Here is a 20,700-nt window from a genome sequence, read left to right as displayed (position 1 = left end):
CCACAATATTTACACTGTGGATAAGAAGATTTTTCACATACCTCAAGATTTTTTGCGCACATTCTATTTTACAAATAAATGCCACTTTTCACAAATTGAGAAACACTCCCCCTTGTTAGTAGACATGTTTATAATTCAGGGGTTAGTTGTTAACTGATCTGACATCACCCACTCGTTATGTTTATTATGTACTGATCATTGAACATTAAAAAAAATTTAAAAAGCATTGTAAAAACTCCCGAAATAAGGATGTCATTCATAAACTACAAAAGAAGTTGTAAATTGTAATGTGGTGTAGTTCACAGAGCTTGGATTTTTTACACGCAATTTCAACCATGTGTGTAATATTTATACAATGTTGTCGGCAAAAACACCAATTAGGTACTTGGACAGTTATGCAGTGTCATAAACGTCACCCGATCCCGATGCCCAGCGGCATCAGTCCTAAGTTAGCCGCTCGTTTAGGTTTAACAATTCAGGTTCTTATTTTTAAAATTATGTTTTGAACGATTTAAGAATTTTTTCTCAACTTTTGGCAATATTTTTGTTTGGTATGTCCGAGAAGTAGCTCGTTATAAAAGTGAATAAATGTATGGAGAAAACCATAAACTAAAGTGTCTATGAATGTTTCCTCGTTACATTTTAGATCTCGCTATTTCCGTGATCTTTATAACTAAGTTCGACTGTACATCAAATGCTCGATTTATAATTAAAAATTCAAAGATTTCCTTAAAAGCTTTATTGTTTTTGTTTAGAAACTCTGCAGCTGATAAGTTGTATTACCTTTCGATTTCCAATGCTTCTAAAATAAATAGAAATAAAATAATAGTTTAAATGGAACCCACATTATATCTCGCATTTGGCAAGATTCGACTATGAAACTACAAGGTCGATAGACAATGACCGTTTTTAGCTGTAACGGTGAAAGTAAAAAGAAAAAAGATGGTATAGAAATTTCACTACATTATAGGTAAATGCTATGTATAAATATTTTTTTTGTATGCACCCAGGAATGTAATCTGCTCGGGCATATAGAATATAAACAAACTTACACTATTTATAATTGGTAAATAAATAATAATTGATTGCATCAACACAAACTGTATTACAAAATAAACTAAAATAATGTACTATATATTTTTAATCATGTCCGGAAATTTGTTCGCCAACAGTTGTTCGCAAGACATTTGTTCCCGGGCTTTTCTTCGCAGTCAATTCACCGCCAGCGACTTGTTCGCCACAGCACTTTTTCGCTGAACATTTATTCGCAATGACATTTATACGTTAAACATTTAATCGCAAATGCACTTGTTCGCGAAATATTTAATCAACAGATTATTTTTAAGCAAAAACGGAGGATTTAAATTTTGCTCAGATATTTCGTTTAAAACACATTTAAGTAAAAAGGTACAACTTATGGATGAGAAAGGATAAGTTAAAAACTGTGACTGAGAAGATAAAATGACTCATCTGTATAAAGGGGTTGAAAGGGAGGATAGAACGCCATACTTCAATATTTTATAAACATAGTTTAATATTTAAAATGACATACGAGTATTTATTTAGGGCAGGTAGGAATTTCTGAATTTTAAAAAATATGTATTTTGTGGCGAATTTTTTTATTGATAATATTAAACGCTGGTTTCCTGGAGAAGTAAATATATAAAATGCCATACTTATTTATTTAGAAAAACATGTGTTTTTCAGAAATATTTCATTTTCTTGCAACATATATTTTGAAAATATGTATCGCCTTACTAAATAGCATACATTCTACCCGGAGACGTAAACAGAGAGGATAGAATGCCGTACTTTCTAGTTTTTATACATTTTTATATGTTTCTAAAATTTCACGGCTTCACCTGAATGGTAGGGAGAGTAGATAGAGCGCCATATTTTTTACAGTTTCATATACACAAACTATTTTTTTTTAAAGTATTTTTTTAATGTCTTTTCAACACGGTGTGCTAATTTCCCAGAGTAGGCTGAGGATAAAATGCCATGCTTTTTACAGAAAACATTTTCTTACGAAATTTTGAATGTTTTAATTGACCTACTAAGCAGTGATTCAATATATTTACAAAAAATGACAGATCATGGGCTCTTTATAATAAATAGTCTTTGGCTTTGATATTAAAATTACTTTTTAAGTAACTCTTTATTCCTATTGAGATACATTACGAAATACAACAAGACATACAAAAACAAACCGTAACGCTGTTTTTCCTTAAGGGTAGGCAGAGAGGATAGAACGCCACATCACTCTATCTTTGCATACATATCTCGCTTCCTCTACATTCATACATCTTCTCATGCTCGCGCGCAGATTATTCCGACTTTTAACATGTCCATCTTTAAGTATATGTTGGGTTTGGTCATGCCATGTCTTTCTCGGCCTTCCTCTATTTCTGTATCCATCAACATTAGCATTGTAAATATTTGTAGCCATTCTTCCGCTGTCCATTCGCTCTACATGTCCAAACCAATGCAGAGCTCCTTTCTTGATTTTGTCGATATTGCTTATCTTAGCCTTAAAAATGTACGGATCTCAACATTTGTGCATCTATCGGGCAACGCTTTATCACACATTTGCCTGAGAGATCGCATTTCGACAGCATTCAGCCTACTTTCATCCTTGCTTTTCCAAGTCCATACTTCGCTTCCATGCTTCAGGGTCGGGACCAAGACTCCATTGTGAACTGCTAATTTTGCCTCTTGCGACAATACATTCACTCTGTTCCCGGCATTCACTCTCCTTTTAATATCTTTCTCAGTCATTCCATCCCTAGTAATAACAATAAAATATTTGAATCACCTAATTTTATGAAACTTAATTAACAAATTACAACAGGGATGGAGAATACCTTAAATTAGGGATTATGGAAGTCTAGGCATTTAATATTGTAATGAAACCAACTGGTCCAAGAAGAAGTTTAAAAATTGAAAAATTGTTTTCAGGCGTTGCCTAGAATGTGAAATAATTCAGTCAGATGAATCTCTTCACAACAATAAAGGTTTCGGCTCTTTAACTTCACTAAAATCAACAAATGGAAGAATTGAAGAAATACGGATGGTTAAACATAGGCAAAATGGTGAATGTTACACAGTGTGTAAAGTGGCCACTTAAACCGGCCAATGACAGGTCATAAATGTAAATGCCTAGACTTCCATATTCCCTTATTTAAGGTATTCTCCATCCCTGTTGTAATTTGTTAATCTTAATGACTCCCGAAGGGGTGAAATCCAGTCTTTTGTCTACGAACATTTGGACAAAATCAAATATTGTAATGAAACTTAATTAATATTATATTCTGAATTAAGAATTAATGAAAACCAAACACTAATAAATATGTGTAAAAATCCAATATGTGTAGACGGTATCTACATTTAAGGCGCACGAAATGTGATTTGACGCTACCCAGTTGAGTTTTTATAAAAATTGACGCGTCAGTATTCACGAATATATAATTTTCATGAATATTACTAGCCATTTTTCACCAAAACTAAATCAGATAGTGTCAAAATATTGTGCGCCTTGAACGTAGACCCTGTCTATACACAAAATGCTATGTTTATAATAATAATCAATCTTTGCTAAGTTATTTTGAAATGTTTTGCTGCATCGCAAATTGACCTGGGTACTAGGGCTTGCTTCTGGAACGCTAAAAAAATACATTGGTTCAACGTTTAACATGTGTTTCAGTCACATTACTCAATTTAGGTATTTAGTGGCCTTTCGGGTAGCATTGAGACAAAAGAAACAATAATGACCAATGATAAACCGACCACCAGAAAGTGGTGACCGATACTGGAAGGGTCAATTTTTTTTGGTAAACGGGGTCTATTGTCCTTCAGAAAACTGAAAAAATATTTGGTTCACAGTTGCATTCTATCTTCTCTGCCTTCCGGGTATAATGCGTGATATTTAGTTGCACAATATAATATAAATCTATACATCTGTTACTTTTCATTTTGTCAGTATAAACATGAAGAAGTATGGCATTATATCCTCTCGGTCTACCAGGGGCAATTAGTATATAATTGGTACATAATAATATATACTGCCCTTAAGAAATTAAAGACAAACTAAACACTAATATGATTAGAAATAATAGCAATGATTTCACATATCTAGTAATAAATTGAAATAACAAATCAACCAACTTCACTATATATACTATAATAAATAACTGCGAGTATTTTGTGGCGTTATATTTTATTTTACTAAAATGCAGTGAAACCAAAATTGATATTATCTTATTAAAAAAACTTGACTTGACTAGAACGAAAAAGAATGGGTCATTTTTTATTTATACTTTTACATTGTTTGTATTCTTTTTTATACAGAATAATGTTCCCTCACTGTCCTGGGGTGTCCTACGCCGAGGGAAACATTTTACAAAATGTGAAACATGCCTAAGATTAGCTATTTAACAAAGTTAACATAATAATAACAATAAAAAAAATGTAATTCATCCAATTAACCTAATGAAGAATTCCACTGTTTCCTAATATTTTTTTTTCTATTAGCGTACTATTTAACTAAGCAAAAATATATTTTTTTTTTTTTTGTGCGTTATTTACAAAGATATGATTTTTTAAAGTTACATTTATCAAATACCGCGCCAAATGACTGTAATCAGTGTGTCACTTTTCAGTAGTGACGTCATGAAACTGTTGGCGTTCTTACTTTCACTGACCTGACAAGAATCTATGGAATATTGCTTTGATTACTTCATTTAGTTGATCGTAATTTGCTCATTTCTAGGTTATGGTGGTTTTTCGAAGCGTTTCGATTTAGAAAAACCTAGAAAGGTGACATAATCTCTGGTTGAAATGTCAAATTATACAAATTATACTCTTTTTTTTCTATGGTCAAAACGTTCCTTACAAGGTGCGGGGCTTTAAGCGGAAACTGGAAATACTACACGTAGATATAAAAGACGTCATTATTTACGATTTTATTTATTTTTGCGTGCGTTTTTGAGATATTTCATCCTACTCCAAAATGTTTAAATATTCACGTGTACACGAAACATTTTTTAAATTTAATTCCGGGTTGGGCTGGAACTCCTCATTATCATTAACATAATAAACAATAAAAAACTAAAATAATCATAAAAAACATAACCAATTTATATAGACCAATAGAACAAAATTCATAAACAGTACACACATTTTACCTATTTGGCTTGATCCACTCATCGATCCGTGTGCAACCCACCTCCACTATCCATTTCTTAATAGCAATTTTATATTCTGAGAACTTACTAATTGTCCTTTTAGATAATGGAAATAGATTGTACAATTTAACCGAGTAGTAGGCCAATCCTCTTTGACCGAAGGTTGTATTGATTTTTTCATTTTTTTGCAGCATCAGGGTTGAGTATCTAGTAAATCTTGTATTTGCAACGGAAGGTAGAGAATAATGTTTACGTGCGTATAGTAACAAAGCTTTTACATAAGATTGTTTTATAGATTTTACATTATGTATTTCAAATATACCGAGGGAGCTTGTTCTGATTGGGACTCTTAAATTTTAAATTTAAAAAAAAAAAAATTTAAGATAATTTTTATTAAAGCTCTTTGTGCAATTATTATTTGCTTGATCAGTGTGTCATTTGCACATCCCCATCCAATTATCCCATATTCCAAAACAGATTGAGTTATTGCGTAATATATTTTTACAAGTTCTTTTAAGCTAATTATATTTCTTATAGTTTTAAAAAGTAAATTTGCTTTTTCAATTTATTTTTAATATGATCAATTTGATTAGTCCATTTTAAATTCCCATATATTTAAATTCCCAAATATTTAATTGAATCTACTCTGTCCAACGATTTACAAATACATTTAATATTCGGAATTTGGTTATTATACTCGTAATTACAGCTGTGAAAAGTCAAGGAAAGATTTGGATTACTTATAGTTTTATTATTCATTTTAAATGCATTATGAACCCGAAAAATCAAAATATGTAGTAGATTATAAACTTTTTTCTTAAAACAAATCAACATTATATTGATATGTTTGAATTAAATTCTAAATATTATTTTGTATTCCTACTAATAATAATTCCTAGTAATCTAAATGTTAGGTATTATGAATGATGGTTAATTTATTAAACATGCTATTTTATAAACATTATTTGGCTAAATTTAGGGGAACCAATAGTTCCATGCGTTCTATGAGCGGACCGCGCATGCGGTCTACATCTCCGGAAAAATGCGTGATATTTAATTAGAAATTTAAAAATACCTATAAAAATGTACAAGAATGGCGTTTTATCCTCTCTACGTATTCGGGTAAACTGAGTAAGGTTTAGATAGACAATAAATACTTTTTAGAGATTTACCCAGGTAATCAAAGTCAACAATGTTTTGAGTTTGTCATAAATTTTGTAAAGTTTTTTTTGCCGCGTAAACCAGCCAATGACAGAAGATAAGCCCTGTAAATGCGTAGACTTCCACTATTTCTTTTATAAAGTGTTTTTAAAATGTGGGTGTACAGCGTTCTATTGTCTCTGCCTACTTTGGTGTAATTAGCACATCGTGATGGTAAGACGTATACATAGAACACAATTTAAAAACTTTACCTTAAAAGGGCTTGTGCTAAAAATAAATAAGCTTGTGTGGACAAAACTGTAAAAATATGGCATTATATCCACTTTTCTTACCATTCGGAGAAAGCTGGGAGATTTAAAATAAACGTGTTTTAGGTTAAAATACGTGAAAGCATGGCAGTCTATCCTATCTACTTACATCTCCAGGAAAAATGCGTCCTATTTGTTTAGACTAGAAATATATATTTTTTTTAATATTTGTGATGTTATACGTTAGTATGAAAATGTATTGATTTTATTATTCACTTTCGTCGTAAAAATACATTTTTAAGTTTTAAAAAAAATATTTATGGAATCTTCATTTTAATAAAATACACTAGTTATAACAATACTAATACATTATAAGAAAAAAAACATAAGGTATTAAAACATATTTGTCTATAAATTAAAATATATGTAAACGAGGAAATAATTATTTACAAAAAAATATTTCCCTAAAAACGAAGAAGTTTGGCGTTCTATCCACTCTTTCTAACTTTTCAAGAAACAAACAATTCAGCATTAAAATTTTAGAAAAAAAAATATCTGTCAAGAAACCATCGCGTGAAGTGGAAATGAATATGTATTTAAAAATAAAAAGTTTGTAAATTGTTGAAGAATAGCGATCTATCCTCTCTGCTTACCCCTTAGAGTAGTCTGCGTAGTGGTGTACCGATAAAGTCATTTTATCTTTTCAGCCAAAGTTTTTGACTTACCCACCCTTTCATGATTTGTACCTTTTTACTTGAATGCGTTTTGTACAAAATATTTTAGCAAAACTTGAATCCTCCGTTTTTGGTTAAAAATAATCTGTTGATTGAATATTTCGCGAACAAGTGCATTTGCGATTTAATGTCGAGGATCTTTAATCCACCCCTATAAAAAAGGCGAAGAAGCGCTGTGGCGAACAGGTCTCTGGCAGAGAATTGTCTCTACGAAGAAAAGCCCGGGAACAAGTGTTGGCGAACAAATTTCTGGGAAACATTTTTAATTGTTAATTAATTTGGCTTACCAAGAGCACAGCTTTAATAAGTTTATGAATATGTTAACTAATGTAATTTTGAATAATTAAATAAATGAATGAATACATGTAAGTAACGCAATAAATACATCGCATTTTTAAGATTACAAAAAACATGCTTATAAAAGAGATAAATAACTCAGACACAAAAAATAATACTTTATCTTAGGTACATATCCAATAGCCATAACACCATATTTGGCAGTTAAGAAGATTGTTTTTATTTGAAAATATAAATATTATTCTATGATATTTCCCCATAAAACAATAAATTAAATTCTAATGCAGAATGCAAAATATTCATTTAGTTATATATTTTGTTTAGTATTCAAAGTTGAAAGACAAAGATATTTTTATCAAATAATTTGCAGTCTTGATAAAATTTATTATTAAAAAATAGTTCTTAATACATTGACAATTATTATCATGTTTTTTTGGAAAAGGCAGTTTTTTTCCATCCTTTATCCTATTAGAATAATCAATATTATTTACAGCTCTCTATATAAAATACTTTTTTTTTTACTCTGTGCAAATTGTATAAATTACTAGTAACTAATGCTAGCCTGTTCCACAACCACTATCGTTTCCTTTGTCAAGTCACTTATTGTAATTTCAAATTTACATAATTAAAATTATTATTAAAGGATGTATATGTTGCCTGATTTTTTTTTCTTAGTTTTGAAATGGAAAAAATGCTTTTCACAAAAAATTTACCTGTTTTATGATGATAAAACTAAAGGAAAAATCCTGTAACATATCTCACTATTAACACAACATTCAATAAATAAAAACAACGCTTTTTAAAAATAATATCGCTGCAATGACATCGCTCTTACTTACAAAAAATAACACTAAAAATTCTGAATTTTAAAAACAATGTATTATTACAAATGACCCATAATTCCAATATAATACTGTTAAAAGAAATAGCCTTAAAACACTATACAAATGACTATAAAAAAAATACATATGTATCTAAATGTAAAGGAAATAAATATTTAATAAAAAGATAAATTACTCGGCTTATAAGCGTTGGCTTTTTCTGCATAGCGCCCAAATGATTGCGTTTTGGACGGTCCACTCATGTCATATGATCTGTGAATTTTTTTTACAATTATTAGTAACATAGTATTGTAAAAATTTCTGGTAAAAAAACATATAATCGCTGAAAATGAGGAATTAAGGAAGCTTAATGTTTTTTTTATTTACATATTTATAGATTGAGTTTTTCTACAGACATTTCTTGATGGTAATGCATTTTAATTATAATAATAAACATATATATGTTGTTTTATTCCACTTTTATTTATAATTTTTACCAGTGACCGGGTTTAATCGTGACCGACATTTTCAGCTGTCGGTAACAATATCGGTCATTACGAAACCTGGTCACCAGTAAAAATTATGAATAAAACTACATACGTATTTTCATTATTATATTTACATACATATTTTGTAATTTGAACTATTTAACTAAGCCAAAAGTAACAGTTTTTTTTCATCACAATATAATTTTTAATTGGCAATACTGACACTCTTGAACCTCTACCACTTGAACAACGCTAGAAAATTGTGGAAATCTTTTTAAAAAATCAGCAATCAGATCGCCTAACGTACAGGGCTCTTCGTGAAACTATGAATTCTGTAGTTTAGATCTATAAGGGCCAATGGCATAAATCGCAATAACACAAGAGTAATTTTTCAGCGATTTTAGGCATCATAATAAACTGTTTGACATGTTTGATGACGAATATTAATAAAAAACATTACCATAGATGCATGTGTATACAAAATAGTAAAATATATATTTTTTCAATTAAAATTGTCCCTCTACAAATTGACAGTAAGAAAAAAGTAAAATTTGACGTTGGCCCTTATAGAGCCAAGCCACAAAATTGACTGCATGACAAGTTAGGCGACAACATTATTTCCAGAAATTGTCCCATTAATTGGCTTCCTTTATCCTGTGATTTGACCCCATTGGATTATTTCCTATGGGGCTCCGTTAAGTCCATGGTCTTTGGAAATAAACCAACAACTCTCGAAGCATTGGAAGCCAATATAACAGGCACTATTTTGGAAATAACGCCAGATTTGTTTAAGTGGCCGAAAATTGGACCGATTGAATGTACTTTCATTCTTTCGAACACAATAAAAACAAATTCATTCTTATAAATATTTGCTTCTCTTTTTTCAGTTTATTGAAAGTTGTATCATGCTAAAAAAAAACAGTCGATATTTGTATTTAAAATTTAGTTTGGTGTTATTTTCAAGGTGCTACAATTCACGTTTTTAAAATCCGCATTGGGATTTGGTATGAAGATGCCGTCACAAGTCTGATGTCATCATTTATCCAGCGTAGATTTGTTAGTTTGATTATAGCATCATTTTATATATTTAATATTTACATTTTATACAATTAAAAGGCAGGAATAGGATAATCATTGACACTTTAAATGTGTATTCAATCAAAAACAATTTTAATGACTTTTTCCTTCTATTTAAAAATGTTTTGTCTTACAGTTTGGTGGTAGTCTGATGGCAGAAGGGACCATCTGTAATTCTCAAAAATTTCAGGAGAGCTGAAATAAGATTTTAATTCAGTCTACAGACTAAAATGACAAAAAAAAAAAAAAAATAGAAAAAAAACAGACTGAATCGACTGTGGTCCTGTATGTAGTGTCTCGGACTCAAGCTTGAGCTCGGGCTCAAAGATCCATGGTTTGTATCCCATTCTACCCGAACTTGATTCCCATTTTCTAATAGTGAGTTATTTATAACTCATTGAAAATAGACCTCAAAATTAAATATTTGGGTAAATCATAAGAATGAAAATATTTATTTTTTACAAAAAAAAAATTAAAAAAATTAGGGTGTTTTCTCCAGTATTCAAAAAAATAAATTAGTTTTCTAAATACTGTTTTTTTTTACTTTTCTATGTGTATTCACTGAAATATTTATTAAAACAGTCGTCTGACTACCGGATTAAATGTTAGCATTGTAATAATAATAAAATCCAAATTCAAGGAGTATTAACTTCCTCATTATTACCTCTGAATAAATTATATTCAGAACTCACGGGTTTTATGTTCTCTTCGTTGGAAATTCATTCTAAGGAAAATAATATAATGAAATATTTTCTTTCCGTAAAATCATTACATATATTTAATCTGCCGACCGGTTAACCTAAGGTTTTTCTCAGTCAGGATTTTTACAGGATTATTATTTATGGTTGAATGAATTAAAGTAGAGATTCTTCAAAGAACCTTCGCCTGACAGTTCTAGTTGTGAATGAACCAATTTAGTGCCCTATGCACCATTAGATGTGCATAAGGGAAAAACGACATACAAGTACTTATTTAATTAACTTCAGGTTTAAATATTTTAACTTAAAAAAAAAAAAAACTATTTTTACTTACTTTGTTGAGCTGTGAGATGCTGAAGTGTGGCGACTTACTGAAATAGTAAGAAACAAATATTATCAAACATTCTCAATACAGAAATACATATTTAGTTATTTTTATTTATTTAAATGTTTTGACTCTGTTATGTGAATTAACTCTGTGAATTAAAATTCACAGTAAAAACGCTATAGGGTGCCCATACGGATGGAAATCATTCTAGGACTATTAATCACGAAGTTAGCATTAGTTTACAGCAAAACAATGGGACGTAGGTACACAGGTTGAGAATAGCAAGCGCAATGACAAAACCGTCAGTTACATGTTTGTTGCTAAACCAAAAATTTGCAATGCTTTTGATCTATGCAATAGTGACATGTCGTCTCTACAGCTGTAGCCCACAATTACTCGAGTGTTTTTAATACATATATTTGTATTTTCATACTTTATTTGTTTTTGGCACCACCACACAATCACGGCGGCGAACAGCACATAACGCCTAGTTTCATTACTAGAGTGGTAGTATTTTATGAGAAATAAAATTCCCCCTCGACTTCTTCCTTCACCCCTAATGTTGACATTTGCGTTTTGAATTCTATATTATAATTGTGATGTGGAAAGTTAAAAAAAGTGGGAGTTGAAAGGTTTGAGCACATGTTATAAACTACTGTGAAGGAGAAAAGTTTAAAAAAAACCTCCAGAAAACTTTTATATAATCTTAAGAAAGAGTTGCCGCGATGACAAGTACTTTATTTCCGATATATTTAGTAATGTCATATAAAAAACATCTACATCCAGAAAAATAGTTCATGATATGATGTTTTGTAACATTTCTTTTTTTTTGTTTGTAAATTGAACTTTTTACATTGCGCTCATTAATTAATAAGTTTTATTTAATATTTTTACTCAATGTAATAGTTGTCATTTAAATATCGTAACAAATATAAGTATACTCTTGGATCTTTATTTTAGTTAGTTTGATTACCATTTTACAATCAGTATTTTCGAATAGTGGAAAATGGCCCCAAAATTCAAATATGCATTTGGGTTAATCATAAGAACATTATTATTTAAATTTTAAAAAATATTTTTTGTACAAGTTTTAAAAACATTATTTAAATTTAAAAAAAATTGAGTACGAATTTCCCAATACAAAAAATATTTGTATAACTCACTTTTTACTTTAGGCATTGTTTGATCAAATGTTTTCAACTCTGCGATTTGCCCAGGAAAACCTTGTCCTGATGTTGAAGGACCAGCAGAAATTAGTGTGCCAGTAAAGGGTACAGAAAAGGTCTGAAACAAATGCGACATATTTTATTTCATATAATATAAATATTATCATAATTGCATTTTCAAAACTCTGTGCCATTCGTAAAAATGTTCAAAAGAAACAAAAAACAGCATATATAAATGAAAATACCAGATTACATGATAATAGATGTTCCAGGGTTTGAATTCTGATGGGAAGTTAAAATTTTTCTTCAATTGTATCTACCAAGTAAAATCAAGTTTTCTGTATGAAAAATAGAATATGTTTATAATTTTTTTCTCTAAACATGTTCAATTATCGGTTAATGTCGAAGATACTTTGAATTTTTATTTTAATATACACACTTTTGTGCATAGATATCAATATTAGTTTATACTGATGAAGATAGCCATTCGTAATCGCGGCCCAGACACGCCAAAGGTGGAAGTCCTAGGTAGGGACTCTGGTGTCTGTAAGCTAAGTTCTCGACTCAAGTACCTTCTCGGTTTCATCTGCTTCTAAAAAATATTTTGATGACCTTGTTCTTTTTTCCAATTTCTTTTGCTTGTTGATTTTTTTCTTTTTGAATTTCTTCCAATCTATGTTTTTGGGAGTGTCGGTGTAAATAAGTTATATTGCTTATCTCAGCCTTACAAAATGTACGGATCTCAACATTTGTGCATCTATCTGGCAAAGTTTTACTACACATTCGCCTGAGAGATTGCATTTTGACAGCATTCAGCCTACTTTCATCCCCGTTTTTCCAAGTCTATACTACGCTCCCATACATCAGGGTCGGGACCAGGACTCCGTTGTGAACTGCTAATTTTGCTTCTTGCGACAAACATTTGTTTGTTCTGCTGTCTTATATTTTTTATTTAAAATAACCAATAAGTTGGGACGGTTATTTAATGTTCATTTTGATCAAAACTATAAGGTTTTCACATTAAAGAAATGTTCAAAATGAGATAGATTAGATAAAATATTCACTCAAAGAAATTTCAAACCCTCGTAGTCGTAGGAATACTATTAAACCCAAACTCTCTTATATTGAAGTCTTATTATCCTTTTTCTCGTACGTATGGCATAGCGCTGCTGCCACAGTTGTCTTGTTTTGGCACTCCCGTGTCTTTTTTTTCCCCATCTTGAGGATAAAAATAAGACAGAATTTTTATTTTTTCCCCCTTAATAGTAATAGTACAATTGTCAAAGAAAATGTCTAATATGATGAAAGACTATTCAAACATATACATTTATGTCTAAAATATATACATCAAACTAGATTCATTAGTGAGAAAATATAAAATATATAAATTTCATCTCATTATTACCCCTCCAGACCCTGGGGAGAAATGTTCCTATGGATGCAACTAAAGCTTGATGTACTTGAGGTAATTTTTCAAAAAAATGGCCTTGTATGAACCAGCCAAACATTATTATTATTATACCTAAGGCATAAGACCAATCACCTCAATGTAATAAACTACCAATAAATACTGCAATCAGTGTTTCAATTCAGTGTCTTATGAACTGTAGGGTGTGGCAAGGGTGACAAAGGAGATATTTTATAACCGAATACATATTGTATAAAGATTAACAAATTACAACAGGGATGCAGAATACCTTAAATAAGGGAATATGGAAGTCTAGGCATTTACAGGGCTTATGATCTGTCATTGGCTGGTTTAAGTGGCCACTTTACACACTGTGTAACATAAAGATTAGCATTTTGCCTATGTTTGAACATCCATATTTCTTAAATTTTTCCATTCCTAGACTTCCATATTCCCTTATTTAAGGTTTTCTCCATCCCTGTTGTAATTTGTTAATCTTAATTACTCCCGAGGGGGAGAAATCCAGTCTTTTGTCTACGAACATTTGGACAAACTCAAATATTGTATAAAGATTAGCTTTTTGGTAATTTAGAATATTGTTACAATATCAAAGAAACGGTTAAGTAGGTAAATCACAATTTCTATTTAAAAAAAAATATGTGTCCTTATTCAAACACAAGGGGGCGCTTCAAAGCAGCACAGAGTTATTCAAATGTTTGATTCAATATCTACACAGGTAGTTGTCAACGTACGACCTAGACGACTTTGGACTTTCGGACTTGACAACCACAATCCACGATCAGTTGTCCGCCTTATAGTGATAACACTTCCTCCACATACTCAAAAACCATTTTAGGACCGAGTGTTTTCCTATTAGTTTCGCTCATACTAAAAATAAATTTCATTAATTACTTATATTTTTAAATGTCAATTTCATACACCGTAATTTAAAATTAATTTAACTCTATTGCTTTCATTGCCCATTTCACTGTGAATTTGGGAAATTGTATCCAAGGCTTATGTCGGATATTGTCATTATTCATGACCATGTTGCAATTACAAAAATTGTGTTTGCTTGTAATAAATTCAGTAAAAACTCCAAAAACTGATGTTCGCCTGCGTTAAGCGTGGCGAAAGCAGTCCAAGCATTTTTTGAGCCCTTCCGAGACGCCTACAATAAAAATATGTGAATTTCTCTACCAGCAAAGAGGCCATTGAAAAAAAAATAGAGGAACCTGATAAAATGACAAGTGGTGACACACAAGAACGTAGAAACAAAGGCAAACTCGGAAAATAAGAAGAATAAACCAATAAGCCAATAAACCAATTTACTAACCACCTGTATATCAAAGCTGACTGTGGTCCTAAGTCGAAGATTACCTGTATATATGGAGATCAGTGTATAGTGAATAATTGCATAAAATGTACAATTCTTCTTAACTACCTGTAGATCCTGGTTGGTAAACACTGTTTCAGAAACTGATACAGCCGACTGGGATTCTTCAATTATTCCACACCTTTGTAGACGCAATTTTAACTGAAAACAGAAAAATATGATTTTTAGTATGTTTCACCTAGTCTGTATTGAACGCCGCAGCAAGACATATTTTTGGAAGTTTCGTCATCACTCCACTACGTATTGGGGTCAAGATAGCAAATATTAGCATAGCACAGAGAAGACAATAGAATAGATTGGGTCATATGTTTTGGTTGTGGTCGGAAGAAAATTCTGCAGTCTTTTCAGTGAATGGAGGGTGCGATGAAACTTCTTCCCAACCTCAGTAATCTGTTCTTGCCACGTTAAGTGTTGGTCCATAATAATGCCAAGATTTTTAACTGTTTTTGTGAAAGGAATCCCATTTTGGTCGATCACTAAGGCAGGAAAAGTTGAAAAATTGAGAAGGAAGGTTTGTCTATGGCAGGGGCGAATCGTCAAAGTAAGCGATTATGCACAGCTTACCATTATATTTGACTTTAAATTGTAATAATTTTTAGTAACCATGTTTATGGGAAAATATATAAAGTAATTGTTATTTATTGTAAATCACCGTTTATATCTTTCTACAAAAATATATCTATGAAGTGCGCCCAGCGCCAGCGCCCAGTCCATTCTCACTGAACGATAAAACTAGCCGATTACCTCAGCTTATTCTTCCATACAAAAAAGTACACTGTATTTTTCATCTTTAACCCAAGTTGGCTTTTTTGTACTAAAACTGTGTGACTAATGTCTAACTAATGTGTCATTCCAATAGCAAAAATAAAAAATTCAATTAAGGGTGAAGAATACAGGCCAATAAACACCCTTCCAAAATATGAACAATTATTGGAATATATTGTAAAGAATGAGTTAGTTAATTTTTTGGAACAATGGGAAGTATTATGCAAAGAACAATGTGGATATCGAACCAATCAATCTTGTGAAATGGCTATTAACTTGGTTTTAGAAGATTGGAAAGAGGAAACCGATAAGAACATGTTCGTAATTGCAGTTTTTTTTTTATTTTAAAAGAGCCTTCGAAACAATAGACCGAGAAATAATTATTAAAAAATTGAAAAAACTAGGAATAAAAGGAAAAACTATAAATTGGTTTGAAGAGTACCTTGACGATAGATACCAAATAACGAAGGTAAATGATGAAATTTCCGAGCCCCTCAAAATTTCATTGGGAGTACCACAAGGATCGGTTCTCGGACCGGTTTTGTTTATTATATACATAAATGATATTGTCGAAACATTAAAATATTCAAAAATAAGACTCTTTGCAGACGATGCCTTAATATATATATCGGGAGAAAATTATAAAACAATTATGGACAGACTAAATCATGATCTCAATAATGTATCACTGTGGCTAAAAATTAATAAATTAAAATTAAATGTTAACAAAACTAAATATATGAATATAGGAAACAAAAGAATAGAAATTACACCATCAATTGTAATAGAAAATGAAAAACTTAATGAAGTCACTGAAATTAAATATTTAGGTGTAATGTTGGATTCAAAACTTACATTTCACCAAAACGCTAAGGTGGTAATAAATAAGATTGCAAAAAAAATATCAATTTTGGGAAGGATCAGAAGATTTATTGATAAGGACTCTTGAAAAACTATTTACAAAGCAATTATTGAACCACACGTTAACTACTGTAGTAGCATTTTATTTTTATCAAACAAAGAAAACATAGATAAACTAACTGTATTACAAAATAAAGCCTTTAGAATCATTTTGAAAAAAAACAGATACACGAGGGTAAAGTCGATGGTAAATGAAATGAAATTATTAACATATAAACAAAGAATATTTTACAATACAATGATATTTGTTCATAAAATTATAAACTCTAATAAAAAAACAGAATTTTGGAAAAAAATTGATCGGAACCAGCATGAACACGATCACAATACTAGAGAAAAGAACAAAATTAGACTTCCATTTAGGAAAAAGTCAAAAAATTCAATTTTATTTAAAGCAATTAAAAAGTATTACGAAATGGAAAAAAATATTTATGAAGAAAAAAACATATCAAAATTTAAAATAATGGTCAAGACATATGTGATAAACAATTTATAAATTAAATATATTTGCAATGTTATTATTAGAACACACATAACAATATGTATGATATGTGTGCCCTACTTTTAGATTTAAATAAAAAAATAATAATAAAATAAAAACTTGCAGATTACAAATATTTTTAGAAGATTCTCTATTTGGAAACTAGTATTTCGAACAGTATTTCCGAAGGACTATTTTTCTTTGATGGGATACCGTTGACATATTATGTATCACATAGATAGGACAGGTGGTGTTCGCAGTGGCCGTTTTAGGCATTATTCATTTTAAAAGAAATCGGCCAGTGCTCAAGTCTTGACAGTACTGTCAATGACAGATCATAATGAAAATATCTGCTGAATGTCATTGTGGTATGTGTTAATAAACTTTTGTACAAGTTTAGTATTTTATTAAAATAGTGTAGAATAAAGCTACGTATATCGCGTGGTTAGTAATAATTGTTGTTTGAGTTGATTTTCACAGAACCACAGAAAAAGTAGTAATTTATAATTACATTACTTACATGTTATGTAAGTACTTATATGTAGTACAAATTAATGAACATTTTTAATAGATTACCTATAAAATAAATCACAGCTAGCCACTGGTCTATGGCTACTAGTTATAACAAATTGAATTAAAATCAATAGTTAGAGAGTCACTTTATAAAGCGCCTTTGAGATATAACATTATGAAAATGGCACTTTATAAGTTATCCATAATAATTACTGTTAAAGTCAGCCACATTATTCGGGGGTTATAGATTTTTGTGTAAAATACATGAGCTAATTTTAACCCATTAACAAAGCTCTTTATCTTATCTATTGGCGATGTTTAAATTTTGGTCCAATAATGCCTTAAATTCGCACCCAATTATTACACCGCATTAGTACACTGAATGCTTCAGAGTAGCGCTGTCCGCTTATAAAGATGCCCTAGTGCATAAAACAAAAGTGTTCGGTTAGCAACAACTTCACATTGCTGGCAGCCCTTATTGTTTGCTTTGACAACGACTTTTAACGGGCGCTTCTGTCGCTGTGTTTGGCTTTGCTCAGAAATAATGTAGCGATTTCCTTATCATAATAATAAAAGACTAATTGTAGAAATATAAATTGGAATAACCCTGACATGATAAATATACAATCCCTACATTTTAAGGAAATAAATACATGGGTATATTTAAAAGTAATTACAATGCAAACTAATATCGATTTGGCAATTCTTGACCGAGAATAGCCCATTTTTTTGCTGCAATCTGTAGTTAACTTCGTGATTGATATTACTAGATCAATTTTTGTGCATATGGGCGGCTCAATAAGCGGTAGCGCGTCTGAGCTAAATGCAGAATATCTTAATCATGCTTTGAATGAGTCAGCATTACGCTTCAAGGGCCGGTCTATGAAATATAACAGGGAAAAGCACATTTTAAATTTAGTTTTTTATTCATTTGAATATTGATGTTTATTTGAATGAAATAAAAATAAAATCGCCATTTCAGTTCAGTGATGTCAGAAACATCACATACAATGGGAGTGTGTATTATGGTAGTTAAAATGTGCATTGTCTGAAACAGTTTCATATTTTCAACACATACTGGTAACAATAGTTTTGCTCGATGGTCACCGATGCCTACCAATGCAGGGGCCCATACACCATCAGGTGGGGAAAGAGAATGATGAAGATGAGATGACGATTGGACATATACATATCCTTTTGGTGTGATAAAACTCATATCGTTCAATGATAAGAACATTAATATTAATTAACTGAGCTAGAAACTTGCGAGGAGTTAGCAACTAGAGAAGTTTACAGAAGTAAACACAATCCCCAGTAGTGAGAAAATGTCAAAACAATTCACTACATGAGAAAATGTAAAATTATACTAGAAATAAACTATTTGAAGTAATATTGATTAATTAAGGCATACAATTCACTTACAATATCATTTTCAACCATATACGCCTTCACTTGTTTTTCTTTGGTGGCAATTATATCACTTTGCTTTTGTATGAGATCTAAATGGGCTGAGATCAAAGCTTTAAGTTTTTGTACTTCAGTTTGAGTCCCATTTAGGGAATTTGTCAGTTTTTCAACTTTCTGTTGGGTTTGTTCCGCTTGCAATTGACTCGCGCGAACGCTACTCTGCTGATTATCGGAGAGGACAATTGTTCTTCCACGTACGTTTGTATTTTCCGGTGTAATAGCATATATGTGATCAAAGGCAAAGCTTAAAACTCCTTTAGATTCGATTGTTTCTTGATTTTCCTCTGGGTCGGAATCTACAGAAAAATTCACGTCGTCCGGGTCGTCATTGTTATCATTACTCATCTTTACTATTTAAAACATGTAATCGATCATTTGAAAGGACGATATTATTGAGTTACAGGGTACAACAATATTTTCATCCTTCAAATACGTATGTGATCTGCGACGAACCGTTTACATCACTGATAGTTGCGAATATTACACACATGTATGCGTAAAAAATAAAGTAGAACATAATTCTAACTTAAGACAATGTGTAAAACTATTTATTTGAGGCAAACTGACAAACTATATGCGCGACTTAAACTAAGAAAAGCGCACCGCGTACGCGCTAGCGCTTACCGGCCGACATAAATATACCTCCGATAGGGAATTTTATTATCTATTAAAAAATAGAACAGAAGCTGTCACAATTTTGTCCGTGGAATACAAACGCACATAAACAATATTCCAAAAATTCTATGATTCCATATTACCAAAACCTACAACAATAATATAAAAGGTAATAATATACATCGGCCTCGCGTCTGCCTACCATTCAAAGGTTTCGGGTTCGATTCGAAAAATATGTCATATATCATAGTCCCATGACTGGTACTTGAAACGTAATACTGATCATCTTACCTACATGTAACAAAAATGATCCAATACAATGCCCTATGCATCATTATGTGCCGAAAGAGAATGATGATTATCATAAATTATGAACGAAATTATTATTTCAGAGGCCTTTTGCGCCTTTCTATCACAGACGAATAATGCGAAAGGTCAATTTTTTGTATGATTTCTTCTAGTATCTACCTGTATTAGCTTTTATTTGCTTATTCAGGCCGCATTGCTTTCTTCATAATTTTACTCCGTTACGCTAGAGGCTAGAGTCTAGCCGTCTGCTAATATTATGCACGTGGCCATCTCCTCGTATCTCGCAGTTGCAAGCGAGTACATTATGTATTATTGTGACCAATCGAGCCGCAAAATCGAATACAGCGGCATTAGAACGTGCAAAATGCAGGCAAAAAATTATTTCTCTCAAATATTATCGAAATAATTTTAACGACAATAAAAATTATATCCTCTGAGACAGTTGCAAGCGAGTAAATTCGTATCGCCAATCGAAACTTAAATAAACTGACATTGGAATGTACAGACGAGCCAAATTGACATTTTCTCTCAAGGTCTCGAAGATTTAACTATGAATAAAACGCAGTGTAGAAAAACTGAATACTTATTTATCTAAAGTTGCAAATATATTATTTTATAATTTGC

General features: G+C 31.1%; 1 protein-coding gene across 2 annotated transcripts in view; it reads right to left on the bottom strand.

Annotated features, from left to right (window-relative positions):
• Nucleotides 1-19,821, bottom strand: part of LOC148284700 (uncharacterized) — a 41,505-nt gene extending 21,684 nt beyond the window's left edge. For both annotated transcript variants that reach the window (XR_015824184.1, XM_088236532.1), the window contains exons 1-5: nt 19,108-19,821; nt 15,054-15,146; nt 12,199-12,319; nt 11,042-11,078; nt 8,641-8,717 (exon numbers count right to left, since the gene is read on the bottom strand). Coding sequence is in view for 1 of the 2 variants with exons in the window: in XM_088236532.1 (XP_088092658.1) it covers nt 8,641-8,717; nt 11,042-11,078; nt 12,199-12,319; nt 15,054-15,146; nt 19,108-19,497 (718 nt within the window). In the remaining variant the exon portion in view is untranslated. The remainder of the gene's footprint in view (nt 1-8,640; nt 8,718-11,041; nt 11,079-12,198; nt 12,320-15,053; nt 15,147-19,107) is intronic.
• Nucleotides 19,822-20,700: the final 879 nt, after the last annotated feature.

This window comes from Micrasema longulum, unplaced genomic scaffold (assembly GCF_059751315.1).
Source record: "Micrasema longulum isolate JH-2025_06_02 unplaced genomic scaffold, ASM5975131v1 h1tg000097l, whole genome shotgun sequence".
In the NCBI taxonomy this organism is placed as follows: domain Eukaryota; kingdom Metazoa; phylum Arthropoda; class Insecta; order Trichoptera; family Brachycentridae; genus Micrasema; species Micrasema longulum.
Note: the sequence above shows the minus strand (reverse complement) of the source record. Positions and strands in the feature narration are given on the sequence as shown.